The sequence below is a fragment of the Sapajus apella genome, unplaced genomic scaffold (assembly GCF_009761245.1).
Source record: "Sapajus apella isolate SASKATOON/1434 unplaced genomic scaffold, GSC_monkey_1.0 scaffold3, whole genome shotgun sequence".
Lineage (NCBI taxonomy): Eukaryota > Metazoa > Chordata > Mammalia > Primates > Cebidae > Sapajus > Sapajus apella.
The window spans coordinates 18,888,577-18,904,661 of NW_022436943.1; the positions used below are offsets into that span (position 1 = coordinate 18,888,577).

General features: G+C 42.0%; 1 protein-coding gene across 3 annotated transcripts in view; it reads left to right on the top strand.

Moving 5' to 3' along the window:
- The first annotated feature begins 747 nt into the window (after positions 1-747).
- ZNF704 (zinc finger protein 704) overlaps positions 748-16,085 on the top strand; it is a 57,855-nt gene continuing 42,517 nt past the window's right edge. For all 3 annotated transcript variants that reach the window (XR_004260505.1, XR_004260506.1, XM_032250527.1), the window contains exons 1-2: positions 748-1,994; positions 8,185-8,417. Coding sequence is in view for 1 of the 3 variants with exons in the window: in XM_032250527.1 (XP_032106418.1) it covers positions 1,823-1,994; positions 8,185-8,417 (405 nt within the window). In the remaining 2 variants the exon portion in view is untranslated. The remainder of the gene's footprint in view (positions 1,995-8,184; positions 8,418-16,085) is intronic.

The window sequence follows — 16,085 nt, forward strand, 5'->3', positions numbered from 1 at the left end:
TGAATAAATGGTTTTTCCCCCTAAGTGTATGAAGTTGTCTTGAAAACTTCTGTATGGAGTGAATTTCATTGTGCACTCATAAGCTTGCTTTACAGAAGTATTTTAATTGTCAGTTTCTGAAACAAGTAATTTGTCTTTTGATAGAACAGTTTGCTAAAAAAGAGCAAAAGGTACTTTGAGAAGAATTATTGAAGAAAATTTCAAAGATTTCCATCTCTTGGTACCTTGGATTGGAAGAATAAGCTTTGTTTAATAATTTAGTGTCATGGTGGACATCAGAGAGCCAAACTGTAATAATTTTTGTAACTTCATGATGAAATTAATGGAGCAGTTCTCCCAAAATTGGGAACCATTTGGTTTTTTCTCCAGTTGAAGAATTTCTCTTTCTCCTGTTTTGTGAGGCAGTGCTATGAAGTTTTTATGTCTAAGAGTTCATTGCTTTTCCAAATTAGACAGCACACCTGTAAATGAAAACCACATTTGCAAAGTGACAATTCATTTGTGGATATGGCTTATTAATCCTCTGTTGGGCTTCTTCAACTGTTCTCTAATTTGAAAATGTTCATCTCTCAGGAGGTGGTACAATTTATTTGATTTCATTGTACGACACAAACTTTTGCCTCTCAATTTTACCACTTTTGTTGAAATAAGCTTAAACAAGCTGACTGCAGTCACCATGATCACCATCTTATGAACCTTTATTCAGAGTTCACTGGGCAAGACTAATAAACCAGAGCAACCTCTTCACTTTAACAACATGGTCATTATTCCCATGACCTACTCTTTCTATAGTAAGTAGTTTAAAAAATTGTTTTAAAGCTTGGGACTTCAAACACCCCTAGTTGTATTTCTCCTCCAGCTTCTCCCATCTCAGTAAATGGCTCTAGTCAGTGCTCCAGCCAACACCTGAGAGCTTTCCTTGCTCCCTTTTGCTCATGTCCCAATTCCAAGTGCATCAGCCAGTCCTGCTGGATCTCCTGACACTGTCCCCACCCTAGACCAACCCTCGGTTTCCTCACCTGGACTCCTAGCAGTCATCTCCTAAGTGGCCTCCCTGCTTCTGTCCACCTTTCTGAAAATCCATTCTCCATATCGCAGCTCAGGTAATTCTATTACAAATATTCATCATATTACTTCACTAGGCCTGCTTAATGCCTTCCAGCAACTTCCCGTTTCACATAGAATCAAATCAAAACACTTTCCATGGTCACCCCATCTGACCAGCTCTGCACCGCTCTCCCCTTCTCACACTCTAAGGTCAGCCTTTAAACATTACCACACATTCCTGCTGCCATGCCTTTCCACAAGCCGCTGCCTTTGCTTGGGGTGCACTTCCCCGCCCTTCAAGACAGACTCCCCCCAACCTTCACAGTTCACCTCAGATGTCACCGCCTCAGAGAAACATCTCCTGACCACCTAAGATGCAGCCCCCACAGGAAGGATTGTCACGTTAGCCTGTTGATGCGCTTCATTGCACTTTTCTCTATCAGAAATGATTGTGTTCCTTCTAGCTTGTTTGTTTACTGATAAGTGTGTTGCTTCCCACCATCCTCCATGCTCCATGAAAGCAAGAACCTTGCTGGTCTCTTGTTCCCCTCATATCACTCATGGTTGGGACAGGGTCTAGCCCACAGCACACTCTCAATAAACAGTTGTTAGTTAGATGAAGTATGGATGATGGAATCCTTATCTTCCTAATACTGTATGACTTTGACTGAAACACTTAACTTCATGGACTTCAGCTTCCTCCTCTATAAAATAAAGCTAGCAGAACATCAGTTGTTCCTGGGAATAAGTTAATGGAGTAAATGCGCGGCAGGGCATGGCACCTTGTGTGACCCATAGCAGATGCAGAGTGAGCAGTCACCAATGTCCCTTCCTGTTTTATAGGAAATCTTCAGAGGAACTAGACATGGACAAGGTGACAGCAGCAATGGTACTAACCAGTTTGTCAACCAGTCCTTTGGTTCGAAGTCCTCCCGTGCGGCCGAATGGTAAGCCCAGGAATATGGGGCTTAGGGAAGGGCCCCTTACACCAAGAGCAGGGCCTCTTTTTGAGGGGTCTCATTCCTGTCAAACGCCATGAACCACTGACCCTCACCCATTAGCAGGAAGCAAAGGGAAACATGGAAGATGTCGAGACCCCCAGAGCTGTCAGCCTCCTCTTCATCTTCCCAGAGAGCCCACTGCTTTTCGTTCACCCATCCCTCCATTCAACTCGCCTTTTTTGAGCTCCTTCAGTTTCTGCCATGCCAGGACACATGTTTGCAGTACTTGTGTCCCTCTTTTTCCCAGGTAAATGCAGATTGAGCTAATGAATTGTTTTCCCTAGCATTATTTCTGTTTGATTGGGGAGGTAGTTGGATCAAAGAACTCTCAGCTTAAATATGCTTTTAAAACATTGTCCCTGACTCCTTAATCAAATAGAATTATTTAGTCCATTCATTTATTCCACACACATTTATCAGGTACCATGCTAGATGAGTTGAATACCTCATTGAAAAATTGTCCACATTCCCAGGTAGTATATTGTCTCTTTGAGGAAAAAAGACTACCAATTATAGCTGTATTAATGGCTAGCATTTATTGAACATTACTGTTTGTCAATAAACAAGTATTATGTTTGCTTTATCTCCTGTAATTCCCACAACAATTCTATGAGATGTTATTATCACTATTTTACAGATGAGTAAACTGAGGTTCACAGGGATTAACTGGCAGAACTGAAATTCTCCATATCTTTTTGATTCCAGATTTATTCTCTTAATCACAATACGATTTTGTCTCATATAATCCAATACAATAAATAAGGAGGTCAGGTAGCAGGAGGTGAAGTTAGAGTGACTGGCAGATCTATCAGGAAGGGTCATTTATGGCTGGCTAGGAGTTTGGACTTTATGCTGAGGCTATGGGAGCGCTGTTAAAGTGATTCTAGCCCTGGAAAGTTATGATTAGGTTTACCAGCCAAAAGAAAAACAAAAGGCCTTGGTGGTCACAGTGGAGGCGAATAGGCCATAATCGATAAATGTGAAGAATGCAGAATCAAGAGTCTTTGGTGTTGGACAGAGAGGGTGAACAGGAGGGTGTGTCAAGGATGACTTCCAGGCAGCTGGTGTGCTTCAGCAAGGGGAAGACATTCACTGGGTTGGGGACATACATGCAGGAAGAGATCTATTAGCAAATGTTTGGGACAAGAGCTGAGGTCACTGAAGAAGACAGTAGGGTCAGTTTGAAACATGTTTAATAGGCAGTGCCTGAGGATCATTCAAGGGGCAACATCTGGTGGAGATTTGGGCACATCCTGGGAGAGAGATCTGGGCTGAAGGTACAGAATTAGAAGGCAACATTTTGAATCCATGAGAGTAGATGAGATCACCGTGAGAGAGTTATGTGGAAGCAGAGTGAAAAGAGAAGATGGCCAAGGAAGGAAGCAGTGAAGCTCGCCATCATGCAAGGAATTGGTAGTGGGAAAAGAGCCTAGGAAGAGCCTGACAGGCGACCAGAGCGGTAGAGGATAACCAGGAGAGTGTGGTTTCACAGAAACCAAGGGAAAAACATGTTTTAAGGAGAAGTGTCTGATGCTTCAGAAGGTCATTCATTAAAAGGACTGAATTTTGTATCACTGGTGGCTTTGTCAGGAGCACTCCCTAAAGAAGAAAGCTGGATTGCAGATTGCAGTTCACTGAGATGTAATGCACTGAGACCACTGAATGAGACTTACCACCAATGAAAACCTTCTCTCAAAAACCAGCATGGTCAATTATGAGATTGAGATATGGTTCACACACAGTTTGGTTTTAAGCATGAGGTGTTAAAATAAATTTGTTGAACATACATTTAGTCCTCACCAAAAACTTTCTCCAACCCCATTATAAAGGAAAAGAATGATCATCCTGCTAGGAATTCACATCAGTGTCATGAATTAGTATTGCCCAGCAACATCATGATTCACCAAGCTGGGATAACACCTCTTCTTTTCTTTTCTTTTCTTTTTTTTTTTTTTTTGAGATGAAGTCTCACTCTGTCATCCAGGCCGGTGTGCAGTCGTGCTATCTTGGCTCATTGCAACCTCTGCCTCCTGAGTTCAAGTGATTTTCATGCCTCAGTCTCCTGAGTAGCTGTAATTACAGGCATGTGCCACCACACCCAGCTAATTTTTGTATTTTTAGTAGAGACAGGTTTCACCATGTTGGCCAGGCTGGTCTCCAACTCCTGACCTCAGGTGATCCACCCACCTTGGCCCCCCAAAGTGCTGGGATTACAGGCGGGAGCCACCGTGCCCAGCCAACTGACACCTCCTGTTTACATAGCACCAGATGAGGTGCTCTTGAAATGGGTTTGACCTATTCAGTGACCTGACTGCTCTTCTCGGGGTCTCTGGCAGACAGGTATTCTGATTTACCTTTCTCACTTTGACAGTGCTAAAGCAAGATTATAGTAAAAGCAAAACTATAGCCAGGCGTGGTAGCACATGGAAGTAGTCCTGGCCCAGGACTTTGGGGTTGCACTGAGCTATGATGGTGCCACTGTACTTCAGTCTGGGTGACAGAGCAAAACTCCAATTCCAAAAAATAAAAAAAACCTGAAAAACCCCCAAGACATATTCTAGGAAAAAGAAATTGCAGAATTCCATGAAGTCTTTAGAGGGGAAAAAAATGTGTATTTAAAAATAATCATTATTTTTACCACTGGGTTTTTTTGGTTTTTTTTTTCACTGCCACCTGGGCTTGAGTGCAATGGCTCGATCTTGGCCTATTGCAACCTCCACCTCCCAGGTTCAAGTGATTCTCCTGCCTCAGCTTCCCAAGTAGCTGAGATTGCTGGTGTCCACCACCATGCCCAGCTAATTTTTTGTATTTTTAGAAGAGACGGGGTTTCACCATGTTGGCCAGGCAGGTCTTGAACTCCTGACGTTGTGATCTGCCTGCCTCAGCCTCCCAAAGTGCTGTGATTATAGGCATGAACCACTACACCTGGCTGTCTTCTTTTTTAAGTTGAGAACATTTTTAGTGTTCCTTTGTACTTAAAGGTCAGAATTAAAATAAACCTTTTGGTTCTTCAGTCCAAATTTTTGTTAGCATAGTAATAAAGTAATTCAGTGTTGATTTATGGTTTAAAACATAACTACTCCACTAATAGCCCCAAATTGTCTGCTGTCTCTCATTTAGTCTGTAAGAAAAAGCAAATTCTTAAATAGGGAAAGCAATTTATGATAACAAAGGCATTTTTTTAAGGAAAAAAATATTTTCACTAGAATTATTGCACATCAATGAATTTTTGGAAACTGTTATCATTTTCTGTGCCTAAAAAGGATCATTCTGTCAGGAAGTGGGTCTGCAAAGAGTGTGAGGGTCCAGCAGTGCCTGTCTGCATTCTTGACAAACAGTGGCTTAATATAAAGAGGCTCTATCCCCTAAGAAGATTATAAATCAGACCTGACTTTTTTCTGGAAAAAAAAAAAAAATCATTTCTATATCACTTGGTCCTTCTGACTAAATAGTGTTTCTAAAGGAAATGTCATTCACAAATCATTAAGCAAATTCACTTCTGGCATTGACATGAAGCCATGTAACCACACTGTAATAATCGTTGTTTCTCAAAATAAATTCAGTGCCTCATACTTAATGTGATTACACATCAAGCACCACAAGCTTTATTTTATTTTACAAATGCATACTACAGTATATTTATCAGCCACCCAAGCCTGCCAAGGGCGTTTTTCACACCAAGTAAAATCATCAAGCCTTATATTATGCTCTTCTTGAACTCCTGTTGTACCAAATGGAGCTTTCTTATTTACAGCAGGCAACTCTGGTCTGGTGAATGCATCAGTCTCTGTGTAGACTGCAGGGAGTGAGAGGCTAATTTGGTTTTGTTGATGCTGGCAAAGCATGAGACTGCATAAATGGCCATTTGATTCTAAAAGAACCTGGCTGTAATGAGATAGGTAGTTTCTCCTATTTCACCTTAAAATTTCACTCCTCTAACTTAACTTTTTGCTTGACATAATTGAGGAATATGCTTGAAATTTATAATTAGGTAAAGATAGGAAATGTCCCCATGAATTTGAATCTCCCCTTTGTCACTACTTCATTACTAATTACACAGATGTTAACAGTATTTTTTTTAATGAGGCATTTGGGGATGTTTTTTCCTCCTTGTGGTTATAACATGGTTTTAATATATTCAAAATGCACCTAAATATGGAGGAGAAATTATCCAAAAAGAAAATAGAATTTATACAAATGCTAATTAAGGTTGTGCATCTTGAAAGGTAAAGCAAATCTTCAGTGATTAAAAGAGCATCCAGAAGACATTCTCTTTTTTTTTTTAAGACAGAGTCTCACTCTGTTGCCCAGGCTGGAGCACAGTGGCACAATCTCAGCTCACTGCAACCTCTGCCTCCCAGGTTCAAGCGATCCTCCTGCATCAGCCCTCATAGTAGCTGAAATTACAGGCACGCACCACCATACCCAGCTAATTTTTGTATTTTTAGTAGAAACAGGGTTTCGTCGTGTTGGCCAGGCTAGCAGAAGACATTCTAACTGGGCAGAAATCTCTCCAGATTAGCAAACATTTCATAATGCTTTGCACCACAAATGGAAAGGTAAAATCCAGTAGCAATCTTATCAGTAATTATTGCCAATAAATTCTTATCCTATCCCAGCTTTGCCAGAGAGAATGGAGGTTGTTCACAGCCCAGGGACTGCATTCAGTGAGGGAAGAGGTCCAACCAGCAGGCCAGCTTCAGCCTGGCTCACCAGGAATACTTGCCAGTCATGTAGCAAGTCACTTTGCTTCCTGCTGCCTCAGGGTCCTCATCTACAAAACTGGGATGATAATCCTTATTCTGAAGTACAGATGTTGTCAGAATGCTTGCAACTGTGTGAATAAGCTTTGTAAAATGTAAAACACTCACAAAATGTAAAGCATTACTAATTTGTTGTAATAGGCAGAATGGGAAGGGGCGGCTTTAGATAACTCTCCAGGAATTATTTCTCTTAGATTCTTAAATGTTAGACTAACTTCCTATAAATGTATTCTATGAACCACATTCCTATGAGAACTCCCCACCCCCCAACTTTTTTTTGAAAAAGGATCTTGCTCTTTTCACCCAGGCTGGAGTGCAGTCACCCAGTCATAGTTCACTGCAGCCTCAAACTCCTGGGCTCAAGTGATCCTCCCTCCTCAGCTGGGTAGAGTAGCTGGGACTACAGGTGCATGCCACCACACTCAGCTAATCTTTTTATTTTTTCTGTACAAGCAGGCTCTCATTATGTAACCCAGGCTGGTCTCGAACTCCTGGCCTTAAGCAATCCTCCCACCTCAGCCTTCCAAAATGCTAGGATAAGAGAAGTGAGCCACTGCCCTCAACTAAGAAATCCCTTAAAAAAAAAAAAAAAAAGTTGAAATCGAAGGGGTTGGGGTGGGAGGGAACTCTGTTACCAAACCATTCAGGAGAATACTGCAAATGATACTCCTCTCTTAGAAATACTGCAGTCGGCTGGGCACTGTGGCTCACGCCTGTAATCCCAGCACTTTGGGAGGCCGAGGCGGGTGGATGACGAGGTCAAGAGATTGAGACCATCCTGGTCAACATGGTGAAACCCCGTCTCTACTAAAAATACAAAAATTAGCCGGGCATGGTGGCCCATGCCTGTAATCCCAGCTACTCAGGAGGCTGAGGCAGGAGAATTGCTTGAACCCAGGAGGCGGAGGTTGCAGTGAGCGGAGATCGTGCCATTGCACTCCAGCCTGGGCAACAAGAGCAAAACTCTGTCTCAAAAAAAAAAAAAAAGAAAAAGAAAGAGGTACTGCAGTCAATAAACCCAGAGCACCCCAAACTTAGTGAACAAGAATATCTTTTTTTTTCCATATAATCCCCACTATGATCCAATCCCCACTAGGATCCCAAGGAATTTGTGTTGCTCGATACAAAAACACATCAGAAACCTTAGAAAAACCTGTTATCGTGCGGTTAAAATAATTAAATGTTTATAACTACAATGTGGCTTTTGGGAGGGGAGTGTATAAATAGAACAAAAACTGACATACCCAGCTGTTGCAGATTATTGAGAGGGCTAGGGTGGTTTCACTGGAGTAGAACCAAGGCTCCCACTTCCCCACCGAGCCCTGCCCGGGCACGCAGGGGTCCTCGCACTGACTGTGTTTGTGTGCACGCAGAGAGCCTCAGCGGATCCTGGAAGGAGGGCGGCTGCGTGCCTTCCAGCACCAGCAGCAGCGGCTACTGGAGCTGGAGCGCCCCCAGCGACCAGTCCAACCCTTCCACGCCGTCGCCGCCGCTCTCGGCCGACAGCTTCAAGCCCTTCCGCAGCCCCGCGCAGCCAGACGACGGCATCGACGAGGCGGAGGCCAGCAACCTGCTCTTCGACGAGCCCATTCCCAGGAAAAGAAAGGTTGGTGATCAGCCACGTGGTCTCTGCCTTCGGTTTCCTGAAGGTGCTTTCCGTCCCCTTTGAAGGGCTGGCGTGAGCTTAACTTTGGACCCACACCCTCTTTTCTGTGGAAAGCAGCAGCTTACATTCCTCTTTAACGTTCTTGAAGTTTAAATAGAAATTATTATGGTGACAATTAAAAAATGACAACTACTGGTAAGTTTCCTGAAAGTATATACGCACGTGCCCTATGCTCTAGTTATAAATTGCTGACCTGAGACTTAGCAGTATTTCTAAGTTAGAAAATTGGACCTCAGGCTTGCTTCGGTATGAACTCGTTCTCTTCTTGGGACTTATTTTTTTCATATGTAAAATACAATTAATATATTTTTCTCTTTTCTGCTTCAGTCAGCCCTGAAGGGTTATTGTAAAGAATATTTCGTGCCGGGCGCGGTGGCTCAAGCCTGTAATCCCAGCACTTTGGGAGGCCGAGGCGGGTGGATCACGAGGTCAAGAGATCGAGACCATCCTGGTCAACATGGTGAAACCCCGTCTCTACTAAAAATACAAAAAATTAGCTGGGCATGGTGGCACGTGCCTGTAATCCCAGCTACTCAGGAGGCTGAGGCAGGAGAATTGCCTGAACCCAGGAGACGGAGGTTGCGGTGAGCCGAGATCGCGCCATTGCACTCCAGCCTGGGTAACAAGAGTGAAACTCCGTCTCAAAAAAAAAAAAAGAGTATTTCGTATCTCATTTTTATGCAGTCATCTGTGAAATATCCATAAAGGCTGAAATATAAACAAACTTCCATTCTTACATCCTAAAAATTATATATTAACTAAATAAAAAGTGAAAAAGGGCCAGGCACGGTGGCTTATACCTGTAATCCCACTGCTTCGGGAGACTGAGGCAGAAAGATTGCTTGAGACCAGGAGCTGGAGACCAGCCAATGCAACAGAACAAGACCCTGTCTCTACAAAAAAAATTTAAATTTTAAAAAAATTAGCTCAATGTAGTGACATGCACCTGTAGTCTCATCTACTCAGGAGGCCAAGGTGGGAGGATCACTTGAGTCCAAGAGTTCAAGGCTGCAGTGAGCTGTGATCTGGCCACTGCACTCCAGTCTGGGCAACAGAGTGAGACCTTGTTGCTTTAAAAAAAAAAAAAAAAGAAGAAGAAAAAAATCTAATTAATTGATTTAACAAATTAATTAGACATTTTATTAATCCAGCAGCTCTGAGTGGTTTTTCACTTCCACTTTGATATGAGGAAACTGAGGATCAGGGCGATTGACTTTTACATTTAATTGGCCCCTGTTAGGCAGGTTAGAAAGGAACAGAGCCATCATTCAAACCCAGATCTGCCTGAGCCTCAAGCTCATATTTTCATTTTTCAGGTACATTTCAGTTATGTTCACTCATAATTTTTCAAAAACATTTCCATTTCATGGAATAAAGTAATACTAGCACTATACTACCACTAAATCTAGAAGATATTTTGGCATTATTTTAAAAATCACCAAGTAAATGTTATAGATGTTGGTTTTTAAATTTTGTATTGGTAGCTTCATTATTAATGGCTGTTCACAAAGATCCAATATAAAGCCCTGAGGACTGCAGTGCAAACTTTTTCCTCCCCTAATTCATTTCAAAGAGGAAAACAAAGAGATGGCATCGATCCAACAATGCCTTCCCTGCCTGTGTCTCTCAGCATCATTCTACCTGTGTAACATGGAGAATGGAAGTGATACGGGCACTGTCTCTCGGTCTGTACATGTGAAAAAGGCTGACATTTTTGTCCAGAAAAGAGGATATTAATGTCATCCCCTGACCTTCCCAGAGGCAGTGGCCGGAAGAGTTGCTGTTTGATTCTCGTCTGTTATGCAAGGGGGCTGGAGTTGTTCTAGCACCCTGTGGGTCCCCAGGGACACTGAGTCTTCACATGACCAGTAGGGGAGAGAGGCTGGCACTTCTATCAGTGGGTACCTGCAGGCAGGACAGTGGTGGGGACCTGAAGTCTTTTCCTGTTGCTTCAAGCTTCGTAGACTTTCTCCCTGGGGTTCTCTGAGTGTGTAGTCCAAACACTCAACAGGCATGGCCCAGTGTTGTGACAAGGACTCACAGCACAGGGAACCCCAGTGTTATTTAAGGCACATCGATGAAAGCCTGTCACAGCCTTCCATTTCTAATGCAGCCCCTGAGCCAAAATTCACAGTCTTACATCACAATTAGATTGCACTTGTTAAACTCATATGGAAGGTCTAAAGGCTTTAACTGAATTAGGGGATAGTCAATTCACCAAACAAAAAGGAAAAAAACTTCCTTTTTACATTTTTTATTTAAAATTTTTTTATGTATATTTATTTTTATTGGAAGAGCACAGGCCCACTCCACAAGAAACTGGATAGTCGGAAGGAATGAACAAATAAGAATCATGTTTATCCTTCTTTCTTTATGACTCCTTCCTCTATTCAGACTTTAGATGTCCCCACAGTGAGACCAATAGGATGTGGATGGTAGCCACTAATGTTTAATGCATGGATTTTACACAGACCAAGTTGTTACCTTGGCCTTTTGAATTTAAAGTTACTTTAAATAGTGAAAATAAAAAGAAAGTGAGGCTGGTGCTATTCTTTTTTAAATTTATTAGGTGAACCAATATTTACTGAGCACATTATCAGGCAAAATGCTTATTGCCCTGAGAATAAGGCATAGTTTTTTCCTTCAAGGTGTCGAAACTTGGGTGGCTGGAAATTGATGTGTAGAGAGGCAATAATTACAAGTGATAAATGCTGTATTCATGATGTGGCAAAACACTAACTGTGATACGGTTATTTTAGAGATTTTAAAAATTATGTTTCAAAAGATTTCTAAGAGTTAATTTGCTTAAACCAGACAAGGTATTCTGTCTAGTTGGTAGAACTTTCTGCATTCATCTTATTTTCTTCTCTGTTCCCTCAGTTTCATAATAGCCATTTAAAACCCATTGTGATAGTCACATGTTCTGTGGGTATTGTTTGAGAACCTTCTAGATCAGTTTTTTCCAAACTGCACATCTAAATTCACTAGTGGGTTATGAATCAATTCAATGAGTCACTTTAATCAATAAAACAGAATAGAGTACACTGTCCATAATAAGGACAAGTCTTGTTTCTTGATAATTTTGTTTCATTGTATATGTATGTGTATATGCTTTGCAAAATTTATTTCTTACTGTGGCTCATCAAAAAGTTTGGAAGCTTCTGTTCTTTATTATAAAGTGATAATATGATTTGTGGTAAATTAAGGTGTCCTGATTGGAAATCAAAAGATCCACATTCTTAACTCTCCTACCCTGAGAACCTAAAAATATCATTTCAACTCTCTGATCACCTACTTCTTCATTTGTAAAACAGGCAAACAGGTATTAACATGCCCCTCTCAGGACAGTCATGAAGATTAAATGTGATCATGAATGCTGGAATGTGACAACCTTTTAATAGATATTTGAGGACCCTAAACAAAGGAGGAGGGAGCATTGCCTGTATCTGACCATGAAGCAATGATCCTGACCTTTTTCATTGTTTTGGAAGCTTCCTATCTCTTCTCCCACCTCTCCCCAACACAGAGATGGCTCACTCCCACCTCTTGTGGAGATTCATGTTCCACTTATGTAAAGAAGATGACAGTGTGCGGTATGCTGCATAGACAAGGCATTCTGTCTTACTATCAGTAGTGAGGAAAAAATATTTGCTGATAATCACTATATTTACATATTTCGTTACAGTTTACCAAATACTTTTAAATGTAGCATTTCGTGTAATCATCCCTCAAATCTTTGGTGTATTCTTATCCCCACTGTGCCAAGAAGCTCATTGAAGTTGTGTTAATCATCCACGGTTGTGTAGCTTGTAATGTGGCAGTGATCAGTTTAACTGAAATAGCAGAGGAAATGTTTGAGGCAAGTTATTTCAACAAATCCATATTTCCTTCTGCCCACAGAGGAGAAAAACGTGGAGAGAAAATAATCAGACATAGCTACAGCTATGTGGCAGGGTGGGAGCAAGGGTGCAGAAAGTTCAGAAAGAAATGGAGAGCAGAGATAGGAACTCCAGGCTGTCTGCCGGAGAACTTCCTTCCCACATAAGGTATCGTCACCCTTAAGGGACCTGTAGCAAGGTAGGTGAGAATGCGAGAAGGGAAATGAAAGACTTCTCTATCCTGGTTCTGGAGGTCAGCCAGCCAACTTCGTCAAGTCCAGTTCTAGCAGAATTTTTTCCTCTGGGATTTCAAGACAGACTGACAGAACTTCCAAGCTCAGAGGAAAAACCCTGGTTGTGTGAGCCAGGACTCTTGACTTTGGGGAGGTGCAATTTCTGTCATGACCACAAGGTGATGCAGTGACCCTAAATACAGCCATTCTAGGAGTTCCTGAGAGAAAATGAATTCTATGGAAGGTGGAAGAGTTAACCATCAATTCCACAAGACCCCTAGAAAAATCAAGACGTGCTGATTAGAAATGATTTCTGAGCCGTTTTCCATGTCAGATCCCTGATTCTGTCAGATTCTGGATTCTGTGCATGCCAAAATTGGCATGGCAGTAAGCAGGTCACTTGGCCTCTCTCTGCATCAGTTTCCTCATCTGTAAAATATGGAAAATGGTGGCACCCCTGTTGTCAGGAATATACGAGAGGCCCTGTGAAGAGCAATAAATGTCAGCTGCTAAATCTTTGGGGGTTTTTGGGTTTTTTTTGCCCCATTTGGCAACTGCCTGAATGGGAAATTTGAGAAGTCTGGGTGTGGAGAGAAGGGAATGTTTGCCTCCACCCTCCACCCTGACCACACTGACCGTGCCAATGCCACAGTGGCTCAGAATGACTCCGGACCTCTCAGCCACCCTGTGCTCATTTGGGCATGCATTGAGAAGCTCCCCTGCAATGCACTGGGTGAGTGTAGCAAAGACAGTAGCAGAAATTCGGGGCATACAAGGAAATCTGACTCAGGACTCTGCATTTCAGAACATTGGCAGCACCTCAGAGGCAATTTCTAAATTCCAGCCTTTATCATTTCCACTTATTTCACTGGCGTCTTGATGATGAACAGTTTTACCTGTGTATTAGGAAGAACCTCAAGTTAGAGAAGAAGGCACTGAGTTAACATAAGATGCTTCAGTAATGCTGGTACAGTAGCAAACAATTAATGATGTGCTCCACTCTGCATTTTTAATCTTTCAGAGCCAAAAAGCTATGAATCACTTTAAATTGTGAATGGCTGCTCCAAGAAGAAAACAAACCCGTAAAGCCCTCACGAATAAGCATGTTGCCAGTCTCTCTGCTGACTTAATTCCTAACCCACTAATTTTGAGCAGAGAGAGTGCCTCTTGCAAAAGAGAACGGCTGCTCCAGAAATAGATCCATCTGTTAAAACTGCTGGGGAGGGCGGTGCTAAGAACAGCAGCTTGGATCAACTGCACGGATTTCATGGTGATGGTACAGCCTTGTCAGCCAGGGCAGGGAGCAGCTGATTGGCCTCATAGAGAAAACTCAGGATAAAGGAGATATCTAGGCAATTTAGTGACAGGATCTTAGCATAACCTGCCATGCAGTATATAGGCTCCAGGACATTGGAGTTCGAAGGACTTTAGAAATCTTCTAGCCCAGTCTCAATCTTTCCAAGTTAGAGGACTACTCAATACGCCCAGGAATGTCCAGGCATCCCCAAAATGAGATGCAGTTTTAGAACATGGATTGAGAAAACAGAGAATGACTAGAGATTTCTGTTAGTTAATTCAGGAATCTTTGCGTTGTTTGCTGTTGCTGTTATAGAAATCATTTAAAATCAACTTCACTTAGGTATAATTTTCACATAATAAAATGAACCCATTTTAAGTGTACTGCTCAGTGAGTTTTGACTGTCTCTAGCTGAGTAATCACCACTGTAACCAAGGCCAGCACTACTCATGCCCCACTTCAGTCAAAAGCACCAACAAGCCCCAAACAGGCAACCAGTGATAGAACTTTCAGCACTATAGATTAATGCTGCCTGTTGCAGAATTTCAAGTAAATGGAATTATACAGTGTGTATTTTTGGTATACAAAATACCAAATGTTGGCAACAGGAACTCTCATTTATTGCTGGTAGAAATGCAAAATGGTACAACCACTTTGTAAAACAGTTTGGCAGTTCTTAGAAAGTTAAATATACACTTACCATATGACCCAGCAATTCCACTCTTAGGTATGTATTTACCTAAGAGATAAGAAAACACATGTCCACAAAAAAAACTTGCAGACAAATGTTTATAGAGCTTTATTCATTATCACCCCAAACTGGAAACAACCCAAATGCCCATCAACGGGTACCTGGCTAAACAAATTGTGGTGTAATCATACAGTGGGATACTTCACCACATAAAAGGGAGCAGACTGCTGATACACAAAACAGTGGGTGAACCGAAAAAACATTATGCAGAGGGGAAAAAAGCCAGGCACAAAAGCATACATTCTAGCTTATTCCATTTACAAAAATTTTTTTTTTATTTTTATATTCACTTGTCACCACAGCATCTCTAAACAGCGCGTGGAGGTGGGAGGTGTTTCAGATATGCTTGGTGTACACTGAATTCACCTGTTACCTTGTTTTAACCCTACACACCTTGAAGATCCAAAACCTCTACTCTCATTCAGTCCTCTCATTTTACAAGTAAAGAAATAAAGCCTCCAAAAGTAAGGCAACTTGTATACCATGTAACCATGAGGTAGCGCGAAGTAACAAACAACCAGAACCCCTACCACCTTCTAGGAAGTTACTAATTTTTAAATCAGTAGCGCATTTTCCGATCTTTTGGTGCCAGCTGAAGATCTGTGTGGACCTCCTGACCTTGAAAGAGCTGTTGGAGCCACTGCCAAGGTGTGTGGGTTTTCACAAGACAGGCTGAGGAAGTTTGTATAACACAGCCAACTCACCTGCACAGAATAACTCAGCCCTCTCTGTCCCTCAAGTTCCCTGGTCCTCTCTGGAGAGGCTTTGATGTATAAGCCACTGCCCCTGCCATTCCAACCACACACACACACACACACACACACACACACACACACACACACACACACACCAGTCACTGTACAAAAAGAAAAAAATACCTGAAGATCCTCTCAAGCCACCTCAGTACATGACGTTAACCCCAGGCTGAGTGATAAAGTGATGTCCATGTGTTTTCTGGAATATAGCTTTAGTTGGACTTACATGTTATATGCATGTTATACTTCAAAAATGTTATATAATACTTCCAAATCCAGCCATGTTTCTTGAAACTGAAGGTGACCGTTAGCAGTCACCATATCAGTCCTAAGTTTTGGTCTAGGTTCTGTCAAGAAAATAGAAGCTACTTCATATCTTCCAAGTATGAAACCATTTAAAAACAGGATTGAGGCTTATGATAGATAGGACAAGCAGAGAGAAAATCAGGGAAACCTTGGCCAAAGTTCTCGGCCAATAGACCCAAGGCAGTTGTTCTTAGAGACAGTTCAGAAGCTGCTGCAAAGGTGAAGAATCTCCAGAAAGTTCCCTCCAACCATTACAGCCCACAGCATCAATGTTGAGTAATTCTAAAGAGTTTGGAAGCTGCCATGCATCTTACATCAGGGAAATGTGAGATTCCAGGAGTCTGCTCAAGACTGCATGGAGCTCCAGTTCCTCCTGGGGTTGTTGCAA